This window comes from Clavispora lusitaniae, assembly GCF_014636115.1.
Source record: "Clavispora lusitaniae strain FDAARGOS_655 chromosome Unknown tig00000038_pilon, whole genome shotgun sequence".
In the NCBI taxonomy this organism is placed as follows: domain Eukaryota; kingdom Fungi; phylum Ascomycota; class Pichiomycetes; order Serinales; family Metschnikowiaceae; genus Clavispora; species Clavispora lusitaniae.
Genome location: NW_027093976.1, coordinates 2,069,292 through 2,094,025, shown reverse-complemented (window position 1 = coordinate 2,094,025; position 24,734 = coordinate 2,069,292). Strand labels below are relative to the sequence as shown.

The 24,734-nt window shown below is 43.0% G+C and overlaps 16 protein-coding genes across 16 annotated transcripts; 9 read left to right on the top strand and 7 right to left on the bottom strand. All coding sequences in view use genetic code 12, as the record gives it.

Moving 5' to 3' along the window:
* Nucleotides 1–951: 951 nt before the first annotated feature.
* FOB63_002085 (40S ribosomal protein uS17) lies at nt 952–1,622 on the top strand (the record flags this gene model as incomplete). The annotated part of the gene is made up of 2 exons (XM_066102208.1): nt 952–996; nt 1,200–1,622. 2 exons carry the CDS (start codon nt 952–954, stop codon nt 1,620–1,622), a joined length of 468 nt encoding a protein of 155 aa, XP_065958499.1.
* Nucleotides 1,623–1,966: 344 nt separating this feature from the next.
* FOB63_002084 (glutathione-disulfide reductase) lies at nt 1,967–2,608 on the bottom strand (the record flags this gene model as incomplete). The annotated part of the gene is made up of 1 exon (XM_002617768.1): nt 1,967–2,608. The coding sequence occupies one exon, from the start codon at nt 2,606–2,608 to the stop codon at nt 1,967–1,969; it is 642 nt and encodes a 213-aa protein (XP_002617814.1).
* Nucleotides 2,609–4,168: 1,560 nt separating this feature from the next.
* FOB63_002083 (Major Facilitator Superfamily protein) lies at nt 4,169–5,731 on the top strand (the record flags this gene model as incomplete). Its single annotated transcript, XM_002617769.1, has 1 exon — nt 4,169–5,731. The coding sequence occupies one exon, from the start codon at nt 4,169–4,171 to the stop codon at nt 5,729–5,731; it is 1,563 nt and encodes a 520-aa protein (XP_002617815.1).
* A 381-nt stretch (nt 5,732–6,112) lies between these two features.
* On the bottom strand, nt 6,113–7,768 carry MLS1 (malate synthase; the record flags this gene model as incomplete). Its single annotated transcript, XM_002617770.1, has 1 exon — nt 6,113–7,768. One exon carries the CDS (start codon nt 7,766–7,768, stop codon nt 6,113–6,115), a length of 1,656 nt encoding a protein of 551 aa, XP_002617816.1.
* Nucleotides 7,769–8,179: 411 nt separating this feature from the next.
* Nucleotides 8,180–9,769, bottom strand: MTS1 (Mts1p; the record flags this gene model as incomplete). The annotated part of the gene is made up of 1 exon (XM_002617771.2): nt 8,180–9,769. One exon carries the CDS (start codon nt 9,767–9,769, stop codon nt 8,180–8,182), a length of 1,590 nt encoding a protein of 529 aa, XP_002617817.2.
* A 476-nt stretch (nt 9,770–10,245) lies between these two features.
* On the top strand, nt 10,246–11,814 carry FOB63_002080 (Sir2 family protein; the record flags this gene model as incomplete). The annotated part of the gene is made up of 1 exon (XM_002617772.1): nt 10,246–11,814. The coding sequence occupies one exon, from the start codon at nt 10,246–10,248 to the stop codon at nt 11,812–11,814; it is 1,569 nt and encodes a 522-aa protein (XP_002617818.1).
* A 139-nt stretch (nt 11,815–11,953) lies between these two features.
* On the top strand, nt 11,954–13,285 carry FOB63_002079 (uncharacterized protein; the record flags this gene model as incomplete). Its single annotated transcript, XM_002617773.1, has 1 exon — nt 11,954–13,285. The coding sequence occupies one exon, from the start codon at nt 11,954–11,956 to the stop codon at nt 13,283–13,285; it is 1,332 nt and encodes a 443-aa protein (XP_002617819.1).
* A 380-nt stretch (nt 13,286–13,665) lies between these two features.
* Nucleotides 13,666–14,475, top strand: RTG1 (Rtg1p; the record flags this gene model as incomplete). The annotated part of the gene is made up of 1 exon (XM_002617774.1): nt 13,666–14,475. The coding sequence occupies one exon, from the start codon at nt 13,666–13,668 to the stop codon at nt 14,473–14,475; it is 810 nt and encodes a 269-aa protein (XP_002617820.1).
* A 58-nt stretch (nt 14,476–14,533) lies between these two features.
* On the bottom strand, nt 14,534–15,410 carry FAD1 (FMN adenylyltransferase; the record flags this gene model as incomplete). Its single annotated transcript, XM_002617775.2, has 2 exons — nt 14,534–15,149; nt 15,205–15,410. 2 exons carry the CDS (start codon nt 15,408–15,410, stop codon nt 14,534–14,536), a joined length of 822 nt encoding a protein of 273 aa, XP_002617821.2.
* A 444-nt stretch (nt 15,411–15,854) lies between these two features.
* FOB63_002076 (SDR family oxidoreductase) lies at nt 15,855–16,877 on the bottom strand (the record flags this gene model as incomplete). The annotated part of the gene is made up of 1 exon (XM_002617776.1): nt 15,855–16,877. One exon carries the CDS (start codon nt 16,875–16,877, stop codon nt 15,855–15,857), a length of 1,023 nt encoding a protein of 340 aa, XP_002617822.1.
* A 360-nt stretch (nt 16,878–17,237) lies between these two features.
* On the top strand, nt 17,238–17,846 carry FOB63_002075 (flavodoxin family protein; the record flags this gene model as incomplete). The annotated part of the gene is made up of 1 exon (XM_002617777.1): nt 17,238–17,846. The coding sequence occupies one exon, from the start codon at nt 17,238–17,240 to the stop codon at nt 17,844–17,846; it is 609 nt and encodes a 202-aa protein (XP_002617823.1).
* A 360-nt stretch (nt 17,847–18,206) lies between these two features.
* On the bottom strand, nt 18,207–18,947 carry FOB63_002074 (uncharacterized protein; the record flags this gene model as incomplete). Its single annotated transcript, XM_002617778.1, has 1 exon — nt 18,207–18,947. The coding sequence occupies one exon, from the start codon at nt 18,945–18,947 to the stop codon at nt 18,207–18,209; it is 741 nt and encodes a 246-aa protein (XP_002617824.1).
* A 555-nt stretch (nt 18,948–19,502) lies between these two features.
* Nucleotides 19,503–21,797, top strand: SWI6 (transcriptional regulator; the record flags this gene model as incomplete). The annotated part of the gene is made up of 1 exon (XM_002617779.1): nt 19,503–21,797. One exon carries the CDS (start codon nt 19,503–19,505, stop codon nt 21,795–21,797), a length of 2,295 nt encoding a protein of 764 aa, XP_002617825.1.
* Nucleotides 21,798–22,054: 257 nt separating this feature from the next.
* On the bottom strand, nt 22,055–22,630 carry ncs1 (frequenin; the record flags this gene model as incomplete). The annotated part of the gene is made up of 1 exon (XM_002617780.1): nt 22,055–22,630. The coding sequence occupies one exon, from the start codon at nt 22,628–22,630 to the stop codon at nt 22,055–22,057; it is 576 nt and encodes a 191-aa protein (XP_002617826.1).
* Nucleotides 22,631–22,785: 155 nt separating this feature from the next.
* Nucleotides 22,786–23,211, top strand: FOB63_002071 (succinate dehydrogenase assembly factor; the record flags this gene model as incomplete). The annotated part of the gene is made up of 1 exon (XM_002617781.1): nt 22,786–23,211. The coding sequence occupies one exon, from the start codon at nt 22,786–22,788 to the stop codon at nt 23,209–23,211; it is 426 nt and encodes a 141-aa protein (XP_002617827.1).
* A 419-nt stretch (nt 23,212–23,630) lies between these two features.
* Nucleotides 23,631–24,719, top strand: FOB63_002070 (uncharacterized protein; the record flags this gene model as incomplete). The annotated part of the gene is made up of 1 exon (XM_002617782.1): nt 23,631–24,719. The coding sequence occupies one exon, from the start codon at nt 23,631–23,633 to the stop codon at nt 24,717–24,719; it is 1,089 nt and encodes a 362-aa protein (XP_002617828.1).
* Between the last annotated feature and the right edge of the window lie 15 nt (nt 24,720–24,734).

Below are 24,734 nucleotides of genomic sequence, written 5' to 3'. Positions count from 1 at the left end.
GCTAGTTGGATATTTTGTATATTTATTGATGGGACATGTACAATACGCAAACAGATCCATAGCGCGCAGATAGCGCGGGGGGAACAGGGCTAATACAATAATGATAAACTCGAATTGCCATTGAACATGAAAGAAGATACAATGTACATTTAGGTTCCATTCTGAAACTAGTCATTTTCATAGACGTGAACGTAAGGGAAGCGTTGAAAATAATGCATCGCCACAATTACATAATTATATCCAAGCTAGCCACATGCAGCTGAATTAATAAGTCTGCGAGCTGAAGAAGCTACACGGAAAACGAACGACAAAAGACATTGTGAGAATAAGCAATAGATTCAGGAAGTGTATTGGAAAAATGAACAACGCCGATAAATGAAAAACCCAGTCCTATTCATCCAAGTAAGGAGCTAATGTTAGCAATTACGGTATATGCAAGTGAAGCTTATATATTGTGATGCATCGCAAAACCTGCGAAGTAGTTTGTTGCTCCACACACGTAGCTATCAGCTTTTAGTGAACAGATACAGTTCGATTATCAATAATATACCAATACCTACTCAAACATTGTTTCAGGCTTCCCTGAAACGTACATCAGTCCGATGCAGATTCACAAACTTTAGCATCACGTGATAATATCAGTATTTCAGTACACCACTTCGTCTCAACAACGGCCGGTGTTCTTAACAAAACTAGAGTGACATGAATGGATCCTTGATCCTATTACGGCAATGCCTGAAATAGTTAAAACGATGGTAGCCTGGGCCTTCTATCTGTGTATGTATTTCCACACATAAGCTCGTGCGAACGGTCACATAGGGCACAAGCCCTGGAAGACCTGCACCCAACTCCAAGATTGTGTCTGGCACGTTTGAAAATTTCTCCCGCGACCATTATACGCAAAAAAATTCTACTCTTTCAATCTAGTTACTAGAACAACAACTCGACAAGATGGCTACTGAATTGACCGTTCAATCTGAAAGAGCTTTCCAAAAGGTATGTTCCATTCCCATATATCCAGTTTAACCCATGTGCCTGGATGCTTCAGTCTCGAGATAGATGATGGTATATTGACGTTACTTCCACTTGGCAGAATGTGAGAATTCTTCTCATGAATTTCCACAATTTGACCAGATGGTATACCAAGAAGCATCTTCAAGCATATACTTCTATCCACTAATGAATACTAATCTTTCTAGCAACCTCACATCTTCACCAACCCAAAGTCTAAGGGTAACAGAAAGACCAAGAGATGGGTCAAGGAAGTCGGTTTGGGCTTCAAGACCCCAAAGTCTGCCATCGAAGGTTCTTACATCGACAAGAAGTGTCCATTTGTTGGTGAAGTTTCCATCAGAGGTAAGCTTTTGACTGGTACTGTTGTCTCCACCAAAATGCACAGAACTATCATCATCAGAAGAGACTACCTCCACTTTGTCAAGAAATACAACAGATACGAGAAGAGACACAAGAACGTTGCTGCCCACGTCTCCCCAGCTTTCCGTGTTCAAGAAGGTGACGTTGTTGTTGTTGGTCAATGTAGACCACTTTCCAAGACCGTTAGATTCAACGTCTTGAAGGTTGCTGTGTCTGCTGCCAAGACCAAGCAATTTGCGAAGTTCTAAATTGCATGACAAATCTGTATAAAGAAATTTGTTTGTGTATTACTTTAATGTTACATTAGCTCAGCTGCTATAAGGTCGTAGAAGTGCTGCTCTCTTTCAGTGGTTCAGATGGGAGTAAGTATGACGTTAGTAAAAATGGTTGCAAAGTAATAGCGGCTCACATCGTTGGCGATGCCTACATTCATGCTAGATGCGCATCGATTCTAATGTAGTGGAGACAAGTTTAGTTAATTACCATTCAGATGATATATCTATGCAGTGGTGCCTGGGATTGATGAATATATACAACCAATAACCCCTCTTGCTGATTCTCTATAGACAGTGGGCACTTTTTAAGGACAGGTCTAGACATTAGATGGTGCCTCAATGCGCTTGGCCGATAACTCCTTGTCGCCCCAGGTGTTCAACATATCGGCCAATTTGTTCTCGCTGTGAAGCGAGAGAAAGTCGTCGCTACCTCCTCGGCTTGTGTGGCTCTTGGTACCGACTAAAACGTTAGGCACAGTGCTTCTGTCCGTTATAGTTTTCAAGTACTCCTGGAGCTCCTTGCCGTGTTTGTGTTTATCCAACTCGACAATAATAGGTTCTGGTGTGATGCTATAGTTATCACGCAAAAGCTGTTTCAACCGTTGCGAGTATGGACAGTACGTTTTGGAAAACACAGTCATGGGTGCAATAGACCGTATCTCGAGAAACTCTTTTGCCGGATCGAAATCATCTGCAGCAGCCTCTTCTTTATTTGCTTTTGTTCCACTGCTTTCACCATCTTTGTGTTTCGAGATCTCATTGTTGATGGCCGCGTCCACCTTGTCATTGTTTGTTGATTCAATGAGAGACTTCCCGCCTTTCCCATTCGCAGCTTCTGGAACAGCCACAGGAGTTTTTGGAGCTTCATAACGCTCTCGTTTGGAATAAAGCACACTAACCACTAACAACGTGGCCACGGCCACAAGGAACATTCGCCATTTGCGTGCTGAAAGCATCATATGTTGAATGTGTTGTTGACCTTTATTCTGACACGCGCTACTTCAAGAAGTCGTGGCTACACCTAAATTAGAGGCGCGGGTTCGGAAGAAGGGACACCACCAGTGGAGAAGAAGGACAGGTGCCACTACGACGTGAAAGAAGAAAATGGTCTCATGACAAATGGTTCTTCAAGTTTCCGAAGAGGTGTTCCCGTAAATGGTGCTTATGCGCGCAATGTTACCCCGGGTTATGCACAATAATGTGGGGCAATACATGTTCTAGGCAAAATGGAAGAAATAGTTGGCCAATCAAGCAATCGAAGCGGAAGCGCGGAAATTTTATGGAATCCCCGGACAAGTCATGTAAGTGTTAGGATCAGTGTTTGTCTCAAGAAGATATCAGGTGGAACCAAAATGAAAGCAAATGATGATAACGCTGCGGTCCACCATTTGCCTTTCTCGCTACATTAGTAAATTTTGTGATAACTTTGCCACTTTTTTCCATGTTTTTGAGCGCGCGATACTACTTCTGTACGCCGTTAGTCCGAATTCGAGGAAAGTGATCGTATGCATGATAGCTTTCGGAGCCAATAATCTATCTCCGGAAACAACAAAAATACCCGGAAACTGAACCAGATAGGGCAGGTTGGGAATTGCCAAGGATATTCAACAGTTCGAATATTCTAGAAAATAGGACTACCTTCGGTCACGGAAAGTCGAATCAGAAAAGACAAAAGTTAGGTAGTGTAACCCTTAAAATTTGATACAACGAAACAGAAGAAAATGAGATCTATCAATCCTCAATGACGTCAAAAAACATCGAGAAAAAAATTTAAAGTCCCAACATGCTTACGTATTTGTAGAATCGTACACGCAGCCATCGCTTATAGTTTACCACATCGTAGAAGTAAGTGGGGTAAACTCAAAGAAAACTCCGGGACGTTTCATCTCACTACGCTGCCTTGCGTCCGGATATGGGGAGGAAGGCTGAAAGATGCACAGAGTTACAAATCGAACGGGAGACATGAGCCCGCTACAGGCAGGAAAAGATAATTTTAAGCGTTTTTTTTTGTTGTCCTTTACCTCCCCCTCACCCCGCCACCCCACTTGCCTTGTTCAAAGAGGGGCAGAGAACAAGCAAATTTTTGACAGGCCCTTACTTTCTTGGCACAGAAGACGTTAGGTTTGACATATTCTGCCAAAAACTGGACAATACCGTTGTCGCTTTGAGCTAGCACTTTCATTGTAACATATTGACAATGTACGTCCCCACACGGAGCTCAAGGTCCGAGATATTACGATTCCGTCTCCTCCAATGAAAGGCGTCAAATTGTTCGCCGCGCGCTCAGTTACATGTGTCATGGCGCGTCTGCAGATAACGTGCAGCCGATGCCAGCCGGGTGCATACTTGCATTCATTGGGTTTGCTTTGGGAAAACGTCGAATTTTTTTTTCGGTTAGGGTTAAAATCACAGCAATAGCCGCCTCTTGAAGTCGTTGTTATTTTTTTGTTAGATTTCTTTTCTTCTCAACTGCGTTTTTTAATCTCGCTTTTATTTTCTTCCTCTTATATTCGCTTACGATGACTAAAGACATGGAGCACCACCTGGACTTGGAGCAACACCAGGACATAGACAGCATCTTGCCCACTGCTGACAAAGTGATGGAAAAACCCTCTTTTGCACCAGCGGACATCCGTCGCTACTTTGCCACAAGATTCTCAGAGTTGATTCCAACGAAAGAGTACATGAATGCAAACAGAGACCTCTTGAACCCATTGCCTGGTTTGAAGGAAATCACCTGGAAACAATGGAAGTTCATTCTCTGTGCGTTCATGGGATGGACTTGGGACGCATTTGACTTTTTCACCATCTCTCTTAACGTTCATGTTTTATCTGAGCAGTTGCACAAATCCACAACTGACATCACTTGGGCAATCACTTTGGTTCTTATGTTGAGATCTGTTGGTGCGTTTTTGTTTGGTTACTTGGGTGACCGGTACGGTACCAAGTGGCCCTTTGTCGTTAACTTGGCATTGATGATGTGTGTTCAAATTGGATGTTCCTTCATCTCCACCTTTAAGCAGTTTTTGGGTGTCAGAGCAATTTTTGGTGTCATCATGGGAGGTATCTACGGTAACGCTGCTGCTCTTGCCTTAGACGATTGTCCTCCACGTGCAAAAGGTTTTATTTCTGGTTTCCTTCAACAGGGTTACGCCTTTGGTTATTTATTGGCTGTTATTTTCACTAGAGCTTTGGCTGACACTCAACGCCATAAGTGGAAAGCCATGTACTGGTTTGCTGCTTGTGTTTCCTTTTTAATCACTGTTGCTAGAGCCTTGTTGCCTGAGACTAATGCTTTCAAGCAAAAGAAATTGAAGATTATTTTGGAGAGAGAATCTGGCATCGTCCCAGACAGTTTCTGGAAGAAGGCTGGAAAAGCTCTCAAGATTTACTGGCTTATGATGATTTACATGATCTGCTTGATGGCAGGTTTCAACTTTATGTCGCATGGCTCCCAGGATTTGTATCCTACTTTCTTGACCCAACAATTGGAGTTTTCAAGCGACAAATCTACAGTTACAAACTGTGTTGCCAACATTGGTGCCATTATTGGAGGTCTTATCGTGGGTCACTTTTCCAACTTCGTGGGAAGAAGATTGTCTATCATCATCTGTTGTATCGGTGGCGGTGCAATGATTTACCCTTGGGCTTTCGTGAGAAACACTGGTATCAATGCTGCCGTGTTTTTCTTGCAATTTTTCGTTCAAGGTGCCTTTGGTGTTATTCCAGCTCACTTGTCGGAGTTAGCTCACCCTGAATTCAAATCTTTCATCGTTGGTATGGCTTATCAATTGGGTAATTTGGCATCTTCTGCTTCCTCCACAATCGAATCCCAATTAGGTAAGCACTTCTTGATCAAGAATAAGCACGGTGAAATTATTCACGATGATGGAAAAGTGATGGCCATTTTCGTTGGTGCTGTTTTTGCTTACAACTTGGTCGTGACATTCTTAGGCCCAGAGAACAGAAACATTCACCTGGAAATCGACAACAAGGAGAACTACAATAAGTTTGTCGGAGACTTAAAGGCAAACTCAGAGGTAAAAGAGAATGTCAGCGCTTCTGAAGGCGAAACGCGGTAGGTAGCTATGGAATTTACGGTATAACATGTGAATTATGGGTGTTTTAAAGCGTATGGAATGTAATGTATCAATTTGCTTCAAATAGGCATATCCTGAAGCAAGAACAAAGTAAAAAGTGGATGCTAGACAATGATCTTCAAATAGCCTGTGATTAATACCCTTATCAGCATAAATGCACAATTTTGGAGGGAGGACTATGTAATTCCAAACAAATGACAGAACTTACAATGCAGCAAACATTTTTAGAACACAATGGGACTCAATTTGAACTTATAGACAGCGTTTCTTTTTCTAATTTTCCTTGTACAAACATAGCTTTGTAATATCTACGTTTACACAAAATAATTGCTAGACATTTGATTTCTGTACAACATAAATAAACTACAATTTCTCAGCCGTAATAGGTCTGCCAATTGTGGTGACATCATTGTAGATCAATGTGGTGACAAAGTCAGAGTATTTCTCTCCAGTAGCCTCGGGCTTGAAGTACTCCAAAGCTCTCTTGAACTTGTTACCTGGCTTTGCTGCCTTCACCAACTTCTCGTATTCCTCTGTCAAAAGCTTCGAGACGTAAGACTTGTCGATGAGCTTGCCGGTGTCAGTAGTAGCACCATGAGTAACCCACTGCCAGAGTTGGGTTCTAGATACTTCCGCGGTCGCGGCATCCTCCATCAAGTAGTTGATTGGAACACATCCAACGTTACGCAACCAAGCCTCAATGTATGACAAACCAATGATACAATTGGCTCTGATACCTTGTTCGGTGATTTTTGCACCAGGAACAAATGGACTCAACAAGTCTCTTGCAGTAACTGGCTTGTAGGGTTCTCTTGGAGGAACATTGATTTGGTTAGGGCCTTTCATGTGCTCATTGAAAACCTTCAACACCACTGGAACCAAAGCTGGATGTGCGACCCAGCATGAGTCACAGCCAGCCAAAACCTCACGCAACTTGTCTTTGGCAACATTTTCCAAGGCAGCTCTGTTTCTGGCCTCATCTGTCTTGATAGGGATCTGTGCGGCCATTCCACCTAAAGCGTGAACCTGTCTCTTGTGGCATGTGTGCACCAAGAGTTTAACATAAGATGACATGAATGGAGCTGCCATGGTCACCTGTGATCTGTCTGGCAAAATGAACTCCTTGTGGTTTCTCAATGACTTGATGTAAGAGAAGATGTAGTCCCATCTTCCACAGTTCAAGCCACCAATGTGCGATCTCAATTGATAAATAATCTCGTCCATTTGGAAAGCAGCAGGTAAAGTTTCAATCAAAACAGATCCTCTGATGGTTCCTCTTGGGATTCCAATGTAGTCTTGTGCATGGTTGAAGATATCGTTCCACAACTTGGCCTCTAAGTGATGCTCCATCTTGGGCAAGTAGAAGTAAGGGCCAAAACCCTGTGCAATGGCCTCCTTAGCATTGTTGAAAAAGTACACAGCAAAGTCGAAAATACCACCAGAAACGGGTTCACCGTCAACCAAAACGTGTTTCTCGTCCAAATGCCATCCTCTTGGGCGTACAATCAATGTGGGGATGTACTTTCCTGGTTCAACCTTGAGCCTGTATTCCTTACCATTGGAAGAAAAGGACAAGTTTCTTCTCACAGCGTCGTACAAATTGACTTGGCCATCAACCAAATTGTCCCATGCTGGAGTCAAGGAGTCTTCGAAATCTGCCATGTATGTAGCCACACCAGAGTTCAAGGCATTAATCACCATCTTTCTGTCGGTTGGGCCCGTGATCTCGACTCTACGGTCTCTCAAGCCGGGAGCCAATGGAGGACCAGTCCAAGTGGGGTCTTCTCTGATGTGAGCAGTCTCAGGTAAAAAGTCTGGCAACACACCAGAATCTCTCAATTTTTGTTGCTCTTTTCTGGCAGCCAATAACTTCTTCCTCTGGCCTTGGAAGTTGCGGTGCAACGTGGCGACAAAAGCCAACGTTTCTGGAGTGAAAATGTGCTTGGCATTGGATGGGATCGGACCCAAAATCTGCACCCCGTGGGCTTTCAGGGCAGTGGTTGGAAAAGGAGAAGACATTGTCACAATAAAAATGGAAGGAAATGAAATATGAAAAGTGAGATTCAGAATGAGGGGCCGGGGCCTTTTATACCGATCCGCAAAAAAAGGAACATGTGTACCCCGGATTTCCCGTTCCAGCGGATACTCGGCGGTCGGAGTCAGCGACCTATTGTGCCTGTGAAGATTAACTATGGGGAAGCCTCCGCACTTAGGCGCCTGCGGTACAGGTTTCCATGCAGCATTCCATCGGACCGATAAGCGTGCATATTACCCGAATACGTATCTCTGATTGGCTGCGGACAGACGGATATTGCAACATACCCTGGCGATCGGTGACTTCCGAGCGCCAAGGGCTCTGGTGCCGGAACTACGTGCAGGAAAAAACCACTATCAGTTCGCTATACACTTGGGACAGAATGACTAGACCATTTACTCTTTGGCCCACTTGATACCATTCTTGGCTGGGGTCAAGATGCCGTTCATCGATGGCACGTAGTTGATTCTGTGGTAGGAATTGATGTTTTTTCTCAAAACAAACTGGTAGCACGTGGCACCCGATTGTCTCGAAGTGATAGTGGAGGAGGCCAAAAAGTATTCCCAGATTCTAAACCACTTGATACCGTACTTGTTGATGGCGTTGTCTTTGTTGCCCATCCAGTTTCTGTACCATCTCCACAAGGTAGCGGAGTAGGAAACACCAATGTTGTCGAGCGTGACAATCTCAAAACCTGCGCTTTCCAATGCGCTCACAACGAAAGCCAATGGCGTCGACGCATCAGCGCCAGGGAAGATGTACTTGTTCATGAACAAACCCCACACCAAGTCTTCGTATTGCCAGTTCTTTCTCAATCCAGCGTACTGCAAGAAGAAAATACCATCGTCTTCCAATGCTTCATGCACCTGGGCCAAAAAGGCACCAAATCTTCTAATACCGACGTGTTCGGCCATCTCGAGACATGTGATCTTGTCGTACTTACCATTGGCTTTCTTTGAAGGAGGTGCGTCTCTGTAGTCACAGCACACGATTTCAGATTGTGAGTTGGAAACTCCATACTTGGACAAAAGTTCATTTCCCCATTTGGTTTGGTTTTTACCTAAGGTGATTCCAGTAAACTTCGCGCCAAACTGAGAGGAACCAAAAGTGGCCCAGGTGCCCCAACCACAACCCAAGTCCAAAACGTGATCTGATTCCTTCAATTGGATCTTGGATGCAACAACATTCAACTTGTTATCTTGCAATTCTTCCAACGTTTCCTCTTTGGTAATGTCACTAATACAGCCAGAAGTGTAGATCATGCGAGGGCCCAAGAACCATGTGTAGAAATCGTCACCTCTGTCGTAATGGTCTCTTACTTGCTCCTCATCTTGAGACTTCGAATGCATGATAACTTCAGGAATCATACCGAGCAAAAAGAAACGGAAAAGAGACAAGGTGAAGCGGAAGTTGGCCCAGTCATGTCTGTACTCCATGACGTCCAAACAGTCGCCCTTGAAGGACACTTTTCCATCGAAATACAACTCATGGAAGGTTTCCATTGGGATCTTAGTACCTTGACCACCATTTGAGTCAACATATTTGGCTTTCAACTCTGGGGTGTGGAATTCCAAGTAGTGGGAAATTGGTTTGCCTGGCAACTTAACCTTTTCATTGAGACGAGGTGAATAAGACGACAAAAGTGTCCAGTATGCCATTAAGATGGGAAGAGCAAGAACCAAAAAAAAGAAAAGCCATGTCTTGAATCCAAGACCCAACTTACGCGTGATGAAATATGGAATCAACACCAAGAAACCGAGCATGGCCCAATTGGAAAAGTGCTTAGATCCAGGGCCATCAGCTGGCAATGGCGCATTGTGAATTGTAGGGGAGTCAGTGGTCATGATCCCGCACTCGGCCGAAGCCTTAGGCTGCGGTTTAGCTGGCGGAGTTTTGATAAATTCAACGTTGTCCAACATAGCTAAGAAGAAAGAAGGTGGAAAAGGAGGAAAAGCGGACGTTTCGAGTCTCGGGCAACGAACCATTATGCAGGTCAAGGCTTCTCCGGAATGGTTGTTCAGTTTATGTTACATGACACAATCTACAGGTTAGAGAAGTATTTTTCATATACATCTGACTGACTTTCACTGAACACCCCACTGACTTTGTTTGCGGTCTCAACAGATTCCTCCGACGCCTAATAAAGCCGTGAGCCAGATCTACTAACACGTTACTTTCTTGGTATGCGCGCTTCGCGCTTTGGTGTTCCGAGTTTGTCGTCTATTTACAGTCTTGAATTTTTCATCACCAAAACGCATGAACGAGTTCCATGAAAACGTTCATTTTCCTAAACATCATCAGCTAGCATAGACCTTATCTTGCAGTATAAACCGGATGAGACACACTTCAAACTTTCAACATAGCACCAGATTGGGAATAACCTTGACACTTTGGTCACGTGGGCGCGTCGCGCCGCCCATCCGTTCTCATATCAACATAGTCCCATCGTTTGACATTGCAAATGGGCTTGACGCGTAACCTGGAAGTGGTACTTGTAGACTCCGATTCGGATGCGGAGCTCGGCCGGATTTCCAAGCGGCAAAAAGCAGAGCCACAAGAGGGCACCATCGCGCCGTTTACGAAGGCCTTCATGCGAGACTCAGACACGGACCTGGTGTCCAGCTCGGACCACCAGGCTAACCAAACGGGCGAAAATGCTACGGAGACTGCCTCTCAAGACTTTGATGTACCACTGACGTCGTCGCTGTCGGCGCCAAGTGTTGATTCGTCTGATTTGGACGAAATTGACGAGGATGATGGCAAAAGCGATGCCGATGCCCCACCGCTGTCCATGAAACAAACCATCTACGAAACACGCAAGTTTTTGAAACTGCGAGGAGTTATGGAGTTCCTTGAGACTTTCCTCCCGCCCACGGCGACCAGCGAAAACATCATGGACCTCATTATCAAGTTGGGCTTCGTGCCTCGCAACATCCCCCCAGTAACCGAGGGAGAAAACTTGTTGCAACTTATCAAACTATTGCACTTGGCAATGAAACGTGTTCGCCAGTTGCGTTCGCGTTTAGAAAATTTCTACACGGTTGAACATGTATTGGACAAGCTCCGTACTGCAAAAAAGATCCTAGTTATCACGGGCGCTGGAATTTCCACGAGTCTCGGGATCCCCGACTTCCGTTCTTCCAAGGGCTTCTACTCACGGCTTTCCAACTTGGGTCTTTCAGACCCTCAGGAAGTGTTCGATTTGGACATTTTTCGCACCGACCCATCCATCTTTTATTCCATTGCGTACATGATTCTACCACCAGATAATGTATACGCGCCTCTTCATCGATTCATTAAGCTTCTTCAGGACAAGAACAAACTTTTGCGCAATTACACTCAAAACATCGACAACTTGGAGGCGAATGCAGGCATTCTGCAAGATAAAATGATTCAGTGCCATGGCTCTTTCGCGTTTTCCACTTGCGTCACCTGTGGCTATCAAGTTCCCGGTGAGACATTGTATCCTCTCATGCGCAAGAAGGAGATTCCATACTGTCCTATGTGTGCGAAAAAGAGAAAGAAGCTCATGGATAACGACGACACGTATATTGAAGAGAGCTATGGTGTGATGAAGCCTAACATTACATTTTTCGGAGAAGCTCTCCCGCGTGTTTTCCACGATAATATAAATCGCGATTTGGCCGATTGCGACTTGGTGATCAGCATCGGTACGTCTCTTAAAGTGGCTCCTGTGGCAGATATAGTCGATAAGGTTCGTCCTGAAGTACCACAAATCTTGATCAACAAGGACCCGATTCAGCATTGCAACTTTGATGTTAGTTTACTTGGCTATTGTGACGACGTTGTAAGTTACTTGTGTCATCGGCTAGGATCTGAGTGGGCTATTGACCATGCTGATTACCCAAAATTAGTGGGTCAAGACGGTCAGAATTTGAAACTAGAGCAAGGAGATGATAAAGGAGTGTTTCACATTCATAATCTACAGCGAGAAGCAGAATTGGCTTCAATGCCACCAGCAACGATCGAGGAGCCTGACTTGGTGATTTTGGAGCCCACTCTTAATTAATGTACTTTGGTTTATCTGCTGGCTTCAGTATCGCATCTTGGTATATACGCATCTCATAATATACACTCCCCTCTCTTGCAGGCGCACTAGAAAATTTGACTTATAGAGAATGCTTAATTAAGAGAAGCCATTTGAAAGCATGTTTTTCCGAGCAGTAGGACACACCCGACTGTGTGCCAACCGCTTTGGGTTATCTTCGTTTACTCGACATGTGAGCTTTTCCCATGTGCGAAACAAAGATCTCTTCAACTTTGAATTGAATGTAGAAGAGCACTTGCGAGATGGAAAGAAAAAACAAACGGAGGATAGAGACGATGGAAGTAACGCTTCTATCGCTACAAAGGAAGAATCATCAAAAGTCAGCCCACAGGAGACTTATGTGAAGCCTAAGGATGACAGCCTTCTTGACGACATCTTTGCAGATTTGGTGTTCGAAAACCAGGCTGGATCAAACGAGCTAGATAAGGTATTTCAAGACATCACAGACAATTCAAAATACGACCATTCTTTACCAATAAATTTGGACAAGACAACTGAAGATCACCTTTTTCCTCCACGAGAAAGTCACAAGAGTAAACTGGTGTCGATGCTAGAAGAGCAGAATCTCTTCCAGAATATCTTTGAGACCTATGCACAAAAGGAGTCAGCTGAAGTCAGAGATGACAAATTGGAAAATCAAGTGTTGCGGAATTTGCAAGAATCTTTTAATGCAAGTGGAGCTTCTTCTGCAAATAGCACTAAACGCACTTTTAAATATGACCAACTTGATCAACCAGCGATGAAGGAAATACTTGATTCTATGGCAGCTGCCCTTACTCCTACCCTTGAGGTTTTAGATGGATTCACGAAAAAACTGGAGGTTATCCAATTTGCTACTCGCATATTTGAGAGATATCATCTGTTAAACAACAATATTGATACTTTCTACTTACACAAAAAGAAATCGGAGACAGCGGCCGAATTCAAAGAAAGATGCAATGCATCATGCAAAGAAGTTGAGAAGTACTGTGCAAGCAAGCCGGACGAACCTGTGCTTAACGTTTACACAATGCCTCTCATTTTCAATCGTGTTCTTCGGGTACTCAACACAAAACTTTACGATGGGCAATTGGCGCTCACCCTTTTCCATGCGATCAAAAAGGACATCAACTTGTACACAGTTGTGTGTAACCAGGAGACTTACAACGAGATACTCAAGACTTATTGGGTCTACATGGGAAAGGCCAGCTTATGCGAAGTGGAACTAGTGTTCCTAGAAATGACAAACAACGGTTTTGCAGGAGATTTGGCTACATTCAGCATTATAAAAGAGATTTTGGCGTCTTATCACACAATGAGAATAGGGAAATCGTTATATAATCCTGGTGGAATGCCCATCTGGTCTCAGGAAGACGAGAGGAGAGCAAAAAATTTGGGAGCAAAGCTTCGAAAATTAGGAAACTCGTTGAGGAAACAACGATTCGGCGCATAATATCATGTACATAGTGGGAAACCCATAAGGTGCCTTGGAATAAACTATTTTATCCGACTAAAAATCTCTTGTAGTTAGCTCTACCGATCTGTCGTTGCTAAGTATATTGATACCTACAACATCATACACTTTTAGACATTAAAGTCTGTTGATTAACTCACGGGGTTCGTCTGTGTCTGGTAAGAGAGCGTTTTCGTGCACCTGCTCTTCTTTAGTTACGGGTCTAAAGAACCTAGATTTGGCGCGCTAATAATTCGTAGTTGTTCTCAAGTCATGACGGTGAAGGTATATGCATCGCCTATGGAAAATGCTCATACCGTTATAGACTTGTACAGCTGGAACCAAGCTTTATATTTTGAAACATACGAAAAAGAGAACACATGAGACTTTCTTTTGCTAGCCAAAAACAAGAAAGATCCTTCCTCTTTGGAATTGATGATAGATGCACTACCACATTCCCACTTTCGTTTCCATTATCCACACTTCTGAGAGCAACAATTATTCTGGTTTCCATGTCAGCGTATTCAGATAATTATTTGCTGCTTTCGGGATCTGGGTCTGGAACCCAGTCACCACGAATTCCTAGCATAAATATCAAAAACGAGCCGGGCTCGCCTGTTAATAATGAACTTCTCAGTCGGTCGCTAGACATCAAGAAACAATTGTCCCAGTCTTTCCAAGGAACTAGTTCGGGCGGGATTTCTAAACCACAGTCTAGGCGCAATTCGGCGTTCCACGTGATGTCAGACCAAGATGACGAAGATGATGGTCAGGGCCACGAGAGAAAACGACGTGATCACATTAATGACCGTATCCAAGAATTGTTGACCTTGATACCTCCAGACTATTTCCAAGATTCATCAAAAGACCAAGGCACCGCAGAAGAGCTTGCTGCACGTAATACAGGTACAAAAGATGGGAAACCAAACAAGGGCCAGATTTTGAGCAAATCCGTCGAGTACATCAAGGACTTGCAGAATCTCATTGATGAGAACAATAGAATGGAGGTGCAGCTACTAGTCAAGTTGCGCAAATTGGAGATGTACGAACAAGGGAAAGTGAATGTTCCCGTCTCTGTCGGTACCACGAGCGCAGAATTGGCATTGGGAGAAATAGGTGTGGGTCCCCACTCGGAGGAATATTTTCGTAAGGTGTTGAAAGACGCCACGGGTTTGGATCGTGACGTTTGATGCGACAAAAGACATTTACAATATCAAAGTTTGTGTTGTTCATATCCGTATCTAATTATCAATGTTTGGCACGTCCCGTGCGTTCCCTTTCATCGGCTTTTTCTTCAAGCATGTAAGCTGGCAAGTACGAGTCACCAACCTTCAAAAAATCATTTTTTTGTGTTGTATCGATACCTCCTAACGATGTGTATCCTTCATCGTAAAGCGAACAGTACAGCAAGTTACACCCGAGAATAAAGTACCAAATGTCTGTGTAGTTCCAATGCAACACCGGGTGGATTCGTATAAATTCGGGCCAGCTGTGATCAGTGGCTTGTTCGTACTTTAGTTGAGATCCATACGGGTCGGAGTATCGTATCCCAACAATAATAACTTTGATATTGGAGTTCACTTCATCTAAATAATACTGAAAGCCGTCCTTTAAGGACGACTTAATCGTGATCTGGTTCAAATGGTACTCGTGGGTGGATTCGTGTATGAAATCGGTTAACTCGGGAAATGGAACCTCGGAATTTATGTAAATAGAATCAAGTTTAAAGTCCTTAGGTAGCAAGTTCAATGAAGGATTCGAATAGACGTCCGAGGAGTATTTCTTGTGAATGGTGGCTAAGAGTAAAAGAAGCATCACAAGGCAGTCTTTACCCCCATTATATGAGATCGCAATCTCCTTAATGCTGTCAGTTAGTAATCCGTAATTATCCTCGACGAATAATCAATAGTTTAACATACCTGTGCTTTTCCAAAGACGTTTCTAATACTTGCAAGGATTTAACCACCTTGTCCTTTACAATCTGTCTTCGCTCCGGATGAAATGTATAGGGTGGGTTTCTTGTCTTTGGGGTTAATTCATCATTCAAGAATGCTTGTACAAGATGGTAGGCATCCAGACACTTTTGTAGAAACCTGCATTGCTCCAAATGTGTCGTTTGCGTCATTGTAGTTGACGGTTTCACTTTGGTACAGTATTCTCACTCATATAGTAGTTCAACCAATTTATCGAAATAGCACTTTTTCATTTGTAGAGAACTTATTTTTACGAACCAAAAATTATTTCTGGGGATAATTCCTCTTCATTTATTTCTGAATGATTGCTTGAATCCATTGACATGTTCTAAAATGTTATTCGTTGTACATTCTTCTTTCCTTCTTTACTGTCCTCCTGCATTGGAATGGGTGCTCACGTAATACTGTTACACATCCGAGTATCGGTTAGTCATACAAAAGGTAATAGAAGAGCGATCTAATCTCATATTTAAGACCAGTTCTTCCTTATTGCGATAGTCCTCAATGTCCGGATTTTCTCTGAAGTAACTACATGTGTAAAACTTAGTGACGATTTTGTCTCTTGAAACCATAAATGAAAACCTAAATCATATGTATCAACCCTTGAGCTTGAAGATTTGTGCGACGGTATCGTGGATACTCTCCTCGACGGTCTTCAACTTGAAGCCCAAAACGCTCTTTGTCCAAGAGTTGTCCAAAGTGAGGAAATTCTTGATAGCTTCTTTATCTTCTCCTGGGTTTCCAGCAGGAATAGCCTTGGTTTTGTCTGGAAAATCTTTGTGCAAGACATCCAAAATGGTCTGTTGTGTGAAAGGTCCGGCACTAAGCAACAATCTTTTACCCTTTGCTTCGTTCTTTTCAAAGGCCACAATGTGAGCATCTGCGACGTCACGGACATCGACTGCAAAGGCATTTACTTTAGGGATTTCTGCGTCGCTTCCCTTGGCTTTCAACACACCGTTGATTACTTCAGCAGAGGTGTTTAAGCTATCTGTCACTAGCGCATCAAACGCTTGTGGGCCGAAAACATACACTGGGTTGACAGTAGACAAGACAAAGTTTGGTTTCTCTTGTTCCACAAAGTCCCAAGCAGCCTTTTCAGCAAACTTTTTAGATCCACAATAACCAACAAGAGCATTTTCTAAAGAACCTTCCCATGTCAATGGGTTCCAGGTTTCTTCATTTTCAACAACTGATGATCCAGCCTGGCTAGGATCCAAGGTTGACATGATTGCCGCATATGAGGAGGTCACAACAACTCTCTTGATCTGAGGGCCAAACTTTTTCACTGCAGACAATGCATTTCTAGTTCCGTTCACAGCAGGTTCTAAAAGGTCCTTCTTAACGTCAGTGACATTGAAGTGGAATGGTGAAGCAGTATGGAGAAAAACTGTGGCTTCTGGATGTTTCTTCACAAAATCATCAAATGCACCGGGTTCAACAATGTCCTTGACAATTTCGTAGGAAAACTTGTCGCTCCCCAACAATTTCTTGAGGTTTTCACCCTTTTCGGTCGATCTGACGGATCCCACCACGGAGTATCCTTTCTCCAATAAGTGTTTGACGGTGTGCAACGCTATGAAACCAGAGGCTCCGGAAACTAAAACAGTTTGAGTCATTATCGAGAAATAATTGATTGGGTACTTTGTAATTGAAAAAGAAAACCAGGCGGGAAAAAGTCTAATTTATATCATTTTTTTTGGGTTGCTCTCGTGTTCTCTCGTGTTCCTCACCACATTCTAGAAAGCGGATTTAAATGTCCCTTCTCCGTAGTTTATGCAGTCATTCCCCATCGGGTTTAAAACCGACAAAGGACCTCTATATAAAATAACGCCATTTTACGCGGCATCTGTTGTGGCATCTTATCTCCTCCTCCTAATCATCCGATATCAGTGTATTTAATCACCAGTTTCCTTGAGCTGATTGATTTTTAAGTACTATCAGTGGATCTCACTTCAAAAAATAATATCTGCGAAACAATGTCCGACGTCTCAGGCCACTTTAACTTTGTCACCAAAACAAAAATCAAGATTGCGATTGTCTACTATTCGCTGTTCGGCACTACAAAGTCAGTTGCCGAGAGCGTTCTCGAAGGAGTTAACTCTGTCGAAGGTGTCGAAGCGGACTTATTCACGGCTGAGGAGGCCCTGAAAAATGTCCAAGTATTTGAGAATTACGATGGATTCATTTGGGGAACTCCAGCCTATTTTGGATCTTTGGCTTCCGGATTAAAATCATTCTTCGAAAAAACAACTCCCATGTTTATGACTAGAGCGTTTCAAAATAAGATCGCGACTGGCTTCGTAAATGGTGCCTCAATCGCAGGTGATAAACAAGGAGCTTTGATTGACTTATTTACTTTTTCGTCGCAACAAGGTATGCTTTGGGTTCCATTAGGACTCATTCCTGCCAAAGTTCCTGTCAACGAGGAGTATGATCTGTTGAACCATGCAGGATTCTTTAGTGGTGCTGCCACTAGAAGCACTGTTAATGGAGTTGTTGGTCAAACTCCTTCTCCAGGCGACTTGAAAACTGCAAGGTTCTTGGGCCAAAGATTTGCTAATGTGGCTCTACAATATTATAAGTAGGTTTTTCTGTAAATACTCTTTATATTTTCAATTGAATAAACCTTTCCCTTGACACATTCCCTTTAAGGTAATGCTCACTAAATATGACGTCAAATGTGCATACACTTCGTTCAAAGCTGTTAGACGCTAACCAATAGAATTCTCAATGAAGCACTTTGTTTGTATCTTACGAGCATAGCTCCGAAATTTGTCGGGTTCAATGTTCAAGATTCTCGTAGCTCATTCTTCGGACTTAGAATTTGTTGTCCAATGGAGTTAATTCCTCATGCAGTATTATACATTGACCACCGCGGAGATACTTGAATTTCCAAACTCGGAGACAACCGTAATGTGGAAATAAAACAACTGGCCATTAATCTTTTAGCTCTTGAAAAGAACCTGGATGAAGAATTCTTTAGAGTCTTCATCCCAGAACCACCAGTAAGAATTGGACATTTCCTCTGATTCCGGTTTGTCAATTATCTTCAGTGCAGGAAACGCTATTGCTATGTTCTCGTATGGTTCGGCGCTTATGACTAAATACTGCCATTTGGAAGGTTCTATATCATCATCTTGTTCATAATCTTCCTTTTCTCTATGAAGAAAAGATTTTGTCGCATTTTGGTTCTTTGTCGAAAGCTCGTAATAAGACATGAACCGAAAAAATGGCTCTTTTACAGTGATCTGTGGAAGCTGGACTTGGACAAGTAATCCCATTTGTAACGAGTTGGGGTCTCTTATTTTCGTGACTTTGGGCGAGGGCCGACCAATCTTCTGCCAATGTCTTTTCTCGACAGAGGTGATAGACACACCATTGGATTCTCCGCCGAGCTTGTTGCGGTTGTTCTTCTCATCCAAAACCCGCCGCCTCTCAAGGTTCATAGAATGTTTTCTTCCGCTTAAGTGCGAAATGTATGATGCTTCATTCGTATGTGTTGTCAAACAAAGACGACATTCTAGAAGACCTAAGTGGTTTCGAAACACATATGGGTCATTATCGAGATCAAGAACTTGACTGGTGAGAAGTTCTTTTATTCTCTGTTTAGTATGGATATTAGCTTCATGCTTATCTGCAAGTGCGCCTGCTCCCTTTTTGGAGTTGACCCTATCTGAGTAGTCCATGGAATAAGATGGTGATGATGAACAGTGCCATCTCTATTGACATCCGTACACCTCGCCTCATCCGTTACTGATGAAGGGCGTAATGATAGTGATCTTAAAAATCCTTTAGTGAGACAGACATTAATGCTAGAACTCTCTTCTTCTACATGATCAACACGTTTCCCTTTGTTTGTTGAAGAAAAAAAAAAAAAAAAAAAAAAAGATAAAGATGGAAGAAAAATGAACTCGCATTACTCACGCTTCGGAAGCGAGATTGGAGTAATAAATGTTGGTATGAAAATAGATTCTCTTTGAAAATTGGGCCATAATGTAGGACCGAATATGATAAAATGTGCATTTGACAAATCCACGCTCCAAGTTGTTCCCGTTTAGTGTATAAATTAGTAAGTAGTAAGACGGAGTTTTGAGGACGGGTCTGCATCTGAAGCTATTTGTCCCAATTGGGAAAAGTGCGCTTCCTGTTTGCTCGCATTAATCCATTTGTTGGTATTGTCCATCTGGCTAAGATATCCTTCCCTTTCTAGCAATACCATTCTGCAGTTCACCGTTTCCATCATGGACTCTCCACAAGATGTTGGAGATACTACTGCGAATTCCATTTCCAACCAGCTAAGCACCACTCACTTGCATCGACCAACAGAAACACCAGTAAGGGCGACCACCAAGAATAATACGCCAACAGTACTGAAAGCTGGTACTGCTGTTGCATCTGCAGTTTCTGCTGCTGTGTATTCTGGACAGAAATTCATGCAAATATCTGTCTCTTTGGAGACGGGGCCGGACAAGCCCATTCTTGTGTTGCGGCGCGTCCAAGACTCGTACGTCAACGTTTCCCAAATGTTGGAGATACTTGTGTTGACCGGACATTTCCTGAAAGACCAGGTGAGTGGTTTTTTGCGCAATGAAATACTCCATAGTACCCAATACTTACCTCGTGGAAACCCGACCCATTTGGCATCGTTCAATGATTTCCGAACACACGCGGTCGAACAAATACGTGGATTATGGATTCCTTACGATAAAGCGGTACTGATTGCAGTGAGATTCGATCTTTATGAGCTTGTTAAGAAGCTTTTTTTGGTTGACGTTCATGACTTCCACAAATTGCATAAACCTGAGCTGGTTCAACTGGCTGCCCAGAAACGACCAAACGAAGAAGACCTCGGAGAAGTCGAAGGATCACCCTCTAAAAAGAGAAAGGCTCTCACTGAGCTGCTGGATCTGCTTACAGTCAGGCTTGCAGCGGAGAATAACTCTAACTACCCGTACTGCTTGGCTCCATTGAGTTTTGAAGAGAACAACATTGCACTTATTTCAGAAGTGAAGCTTAAATTCAGTGAGATTTTCAAGACAGATGGTAAAGATTCTGTTTCGTTCACTATAAAAGACATTGAAGAACAATTCAAGCCATTGTTTTCGAAATGTGAACCTAAGGCAGGCAGTTTCACCTCCATACTAGATGTATCGTTAGATCTGCTGGGGAAAACAGCATTGCACTATGCTTCTACTCTCGCTTCAACTAATCTAGTGGCCAGTTTTATCGAACTCAAGATATGCTCCCCCATCCGTGGTGATAACAAAGGTGAATCGCCGCTCATCTCCATGATCCAGGTTACTAATGCCATGGAGAAAGGAAACTTCACAGAGATACTTCGGAATTGGTTGTGGCCTAACTTATGGTTGTTTGACAGCAAGCACAAATCTATCTTTCATGTCTTGACGTCGCTGGCATCCAACAACTACAAAAGTTCGAAGTTCTATCTCGAGAAAATTTTGGAGTGGGCCGTCTCCAATGAGAATAAGGAGAAAAACTTGTTCAACATTAGTACTAAAATGATCAATGCTCAAGAGTCTGAAAATGGCAATACTGCCCTTCACCTAGCTGGTGAGCTAGAGCTCAAGTGGTTTGTCTATTTGTTCCTCGAGTTACGTGCAGACCCGAACTTGCCCAATAATACTGGTGTGAAGGCCTCGGATTTCGATTGCGTTAAAGTAGTAGCAGAAGCCAGAGATAAGTGCAATGCGAACCCGGATTCTCTCTCAGCAATGAAGAATCTCTATGAAACTTTGGGAATCTCTGATGATTCCGAAGAGTACATGATACAACTTGTACGCACTGGCGTGGAATTCTTAAATAAACTGATGCATTTTGCTGAGGTGGGAGAGATGGAAGACGAACAGGAAGAGGAGAAACCTAAAGAACTTTCTCCCACAAGCGAAGTGGTGAGTTCATCTTTACTTTCAAACAAAATTTTTAAGTCTATTCAGGATTTATTATCTTCAACGAATGAAGAGTACGAAAAAGTGATCCATTCTAAAAAGGCAGAAATCAACAACCTAAACAGAGAGTTGCGAGATGCTACAATCATCACAGCCAACAATCGTTTTTTCTCCAAGAAAATTGCAGAACGGATATCGCTGGTAGACACAATGAAACTTCAAATGGCTAACATAACCGATAAGCTTCAAACTTTCAAGAAAAACCAGCTGGAAGAAGGGGATAAAGACGATGTGTTTTCTTCGGATATTGAGGTTTCAACACTTGTCAAATTCGATGCGGATGAGCCTTTTATTATCAAGCCAATCTATGAGAAGTTGATCAAGGGGGAGGCAGTGGAAGCCACACCAGAAATTTTAGAGGCTCTTCCGTCTTCTGGTATACTTTCGGCGCGTTTGAAGGCTTATAATGAAGTCAATTCCAGTCTTCAGCAGGAGTTAAATAACTTGCTTGATTACAATGCGTTGACCGCAAAGTTCAAGAAAGTGGTAAGCTTTTGCACAGGCGTTGGTATTAACGAGGTGGACGAGCTCTTAGATGGATTATTAGAAGCAGTTGAGGGGCAACAATAGCGAGGGTGCCGAAGAATGTTAGTGAAAAAATAGAGAGTTAGTAGCGAACACGACAAAATTCTAGACATAGTTGAAGAGACACGTCGATAGAGTGTAGCCTTGATTAGGGCTGATTATATAAGACGGAGATACTCACGAAAAATACCTGTCCAAGAGACGGTGATCCGGATCTGTTCTTAGTTGCAAAGTATGTATTATGTGATACTAAATGTAGAAGACGGTAAAGATGCTATAGGTACATGAAGTGAATGGCGGACTCAAACAAAACCTTCATATGAGCCAAAGGAATGTAGCAATGACGGGTCTACCTTGACAAGTTTCTTGAAGTCGTCACACACAAGATAATCTGTTTGTGGGTCCTTCCCCAACATCAGAAACAACTTTTGCGCTCGTAATTGGGGAGTCTGTTCGTCCGGTGCTAGTTTCACCATAGGCTCCACCATTTTATATATGGCAGAGACAACAGCTAGAACATCATCATAATACACCTTGCCGTCTCTATCAAAGTCGTACAAGCGAAATGTGAAATCGAGTTTTTGATTCGTGTCACCTCGTGCCGTCTGTGAAAGAACAATAATAAATTCCTTGAAGTCAATGTACTTGGAGTTGTCGGTATCGAAGCAACGAAAAAGATAGTGACAATAGTCGGAAGGATCGCCAAATGGAAAAAACTGTTTGAACACTTTGGCAAACTCCTCTTCTGAAAGCTGGCCAGAAGGACAATCACGTAGAAAGCCTTTGTACCATTGCTGAAGCTCTCTCTTGTCGAAAACCGTGCGGTCACGAAGTTGCTTTATCTCATCCTTGGATAATTTAGACACGGCTTTACCCATTCTCAGAGAGGTCAGCCCTTATAGTTGATGTTTTATTACTTTTTGCTGGATATCGAAGTTTGGCCTTAGATCTTGTGGAGTTTTGGTTGCGCGCGCACGACTGCAATCACTATTTCTTGCGACACTAATTTCTATCCCAAGAACAAAGTGCATCAATGTGGAAAAACTCAGTCAGACGTTTGGGCGGGTCACCTAGAGTATGGCTTAACTATGGTAAGCCACAGAATCCAGAATATAACGAGTTGGCTTCGAGGATTGAACCAGTCCGCAGAACAGGCGAAACATTAGAAATTAAGCGGGCTCGCTTGACGTACCAATCCCGGAAGAGGGGGATTTTGGAAAGTGACTTGTTGTTGTCTAGATTTGCCAAGAAGCATTTACACACTTTCAACATGGAACAACTAGATGAGTATGACAGTCTTTTGGATGAGGCTGACTGGGATATTTATTATTGGGCCACTGGCAACTACGATGTGACTCCAATTCCAGAGAAGTGGAAAAATTCGGAAGTTATGAAGAAGTTGCAGGAAGATACCCAGAACAACTCGGGCGAAATCTTGCGCATGCCTGACTTACATTAAACTTGTACATATTTTTAAGATTTTTTCATGGATGAGATTAGTAACGCTCTTTTTGCTCTGACATTACATGTGAAACCCCATTTAAGAGCTTGGACTGCCTAGAGATTAATCAGATGGATAGCGAATATGCTTATAGTTTGCGTCTAGTTGCTAGGCTGAAACTTGTCAACTTGCACTGAAACATGTGTGGATATCCGCATTGCAACACTACAGCTCGTTTAGATAATCGTTCAAGGTTGTAACATATAATCAAGGTCAGGAATGTCATCAAATGAGTAGGTTCAATCTGTATTTTGCTTTCATTTTTTTCTCTACTTTTCTTTTTCTTTCCTCTTGTGCTCTTCTTTCGGCCTCCTTTATCTTCACCTACTCCATAGGTGATCTTTATCCAGTCTTATCGCACCGCACAAGCAACTACAATGGAACTTGAAATCCCCGAATCCCTCAAAAAAGACAGAGACGTCCACCCATATTTGGCTAGAGCTCGAGAATTACACACAGCACAGCCTGTCGTCAGCTACTTTTGCAAGATTTATGTTCTCGAACACATTCTTTCCAAACAACTCCATGTCGGAAATCCAGAAGTCGAGGCTTTCACTGTGGCACTTTTGGACGACACCGAAGCTATCAAGAATAGCCACGAGGACGAGAATGTCCGTGCTGTCCTTGAAAGCAGACAGTTGTCTGTGAATGTTGTTTTCGCCTTTGCCTTCCGCCTTTTCCATAGTTGTCTCGAAGAAATCTCTCATTATGAGGCGTCTCGCAAAATCCTGTTGGCCTCAAAGCTCCGTGCTGCCATCAATTTTTTTAATGTGCTCCAGGTCTTCACAGGCGACCAGGACACAGAAATAGACTTCGAGAAAACTACTGGAGGAAAGTGCACTTCTAAAGAAGAGTTCATAGCCTTTGTGCGGGATAAACTCAAAACGCTTAAATACCAATTGAGCCGGCTTATCAAAGATGAGATTCCAGTGGTGGGTGAAGAAGAGGAATTGCGCCAATTAGAGTTAGATGCCCAAGATGAAGAGAACGAGAATGAGCAAGAGTCAAAGTCGCCACAAACATCTGCACCAGATGTTCCAGAAGACAGTGCACTGTTGAGCTTACCCGGTGTTCCTAGGTTTGATCCATCAGAGGAGGACGATGATTTAAAACTTCCAGGAGCACCACACTTTTTGCCTGATGACGATGTTAGCCATATCAACAAGCAATCGGCAATCCACATGATCCCACCTCAAGACCTGAAGGAGAGCGGGAGTGACAGACCAAAGTCAATACCAGCGAAAAGCTCTGAGAGTATCTCGAAGACAGCAAAATCTTCAAAAGTTGCGACAAAGCTCACCAAAGAAGATATCACCTCCATTATTGACAGCACCGAACACATTAGTCAGATCCAGAAACATGCGAAGTTTGCCATTTCAGCGTTAAATTATGAGGATCTCGACACAGCCGAAGAAGAGTTGAAAAAGGGACTCGAGCTTTTGGCACTTGTACGGCAGTCTACTTAAATTTATAATCGAAAC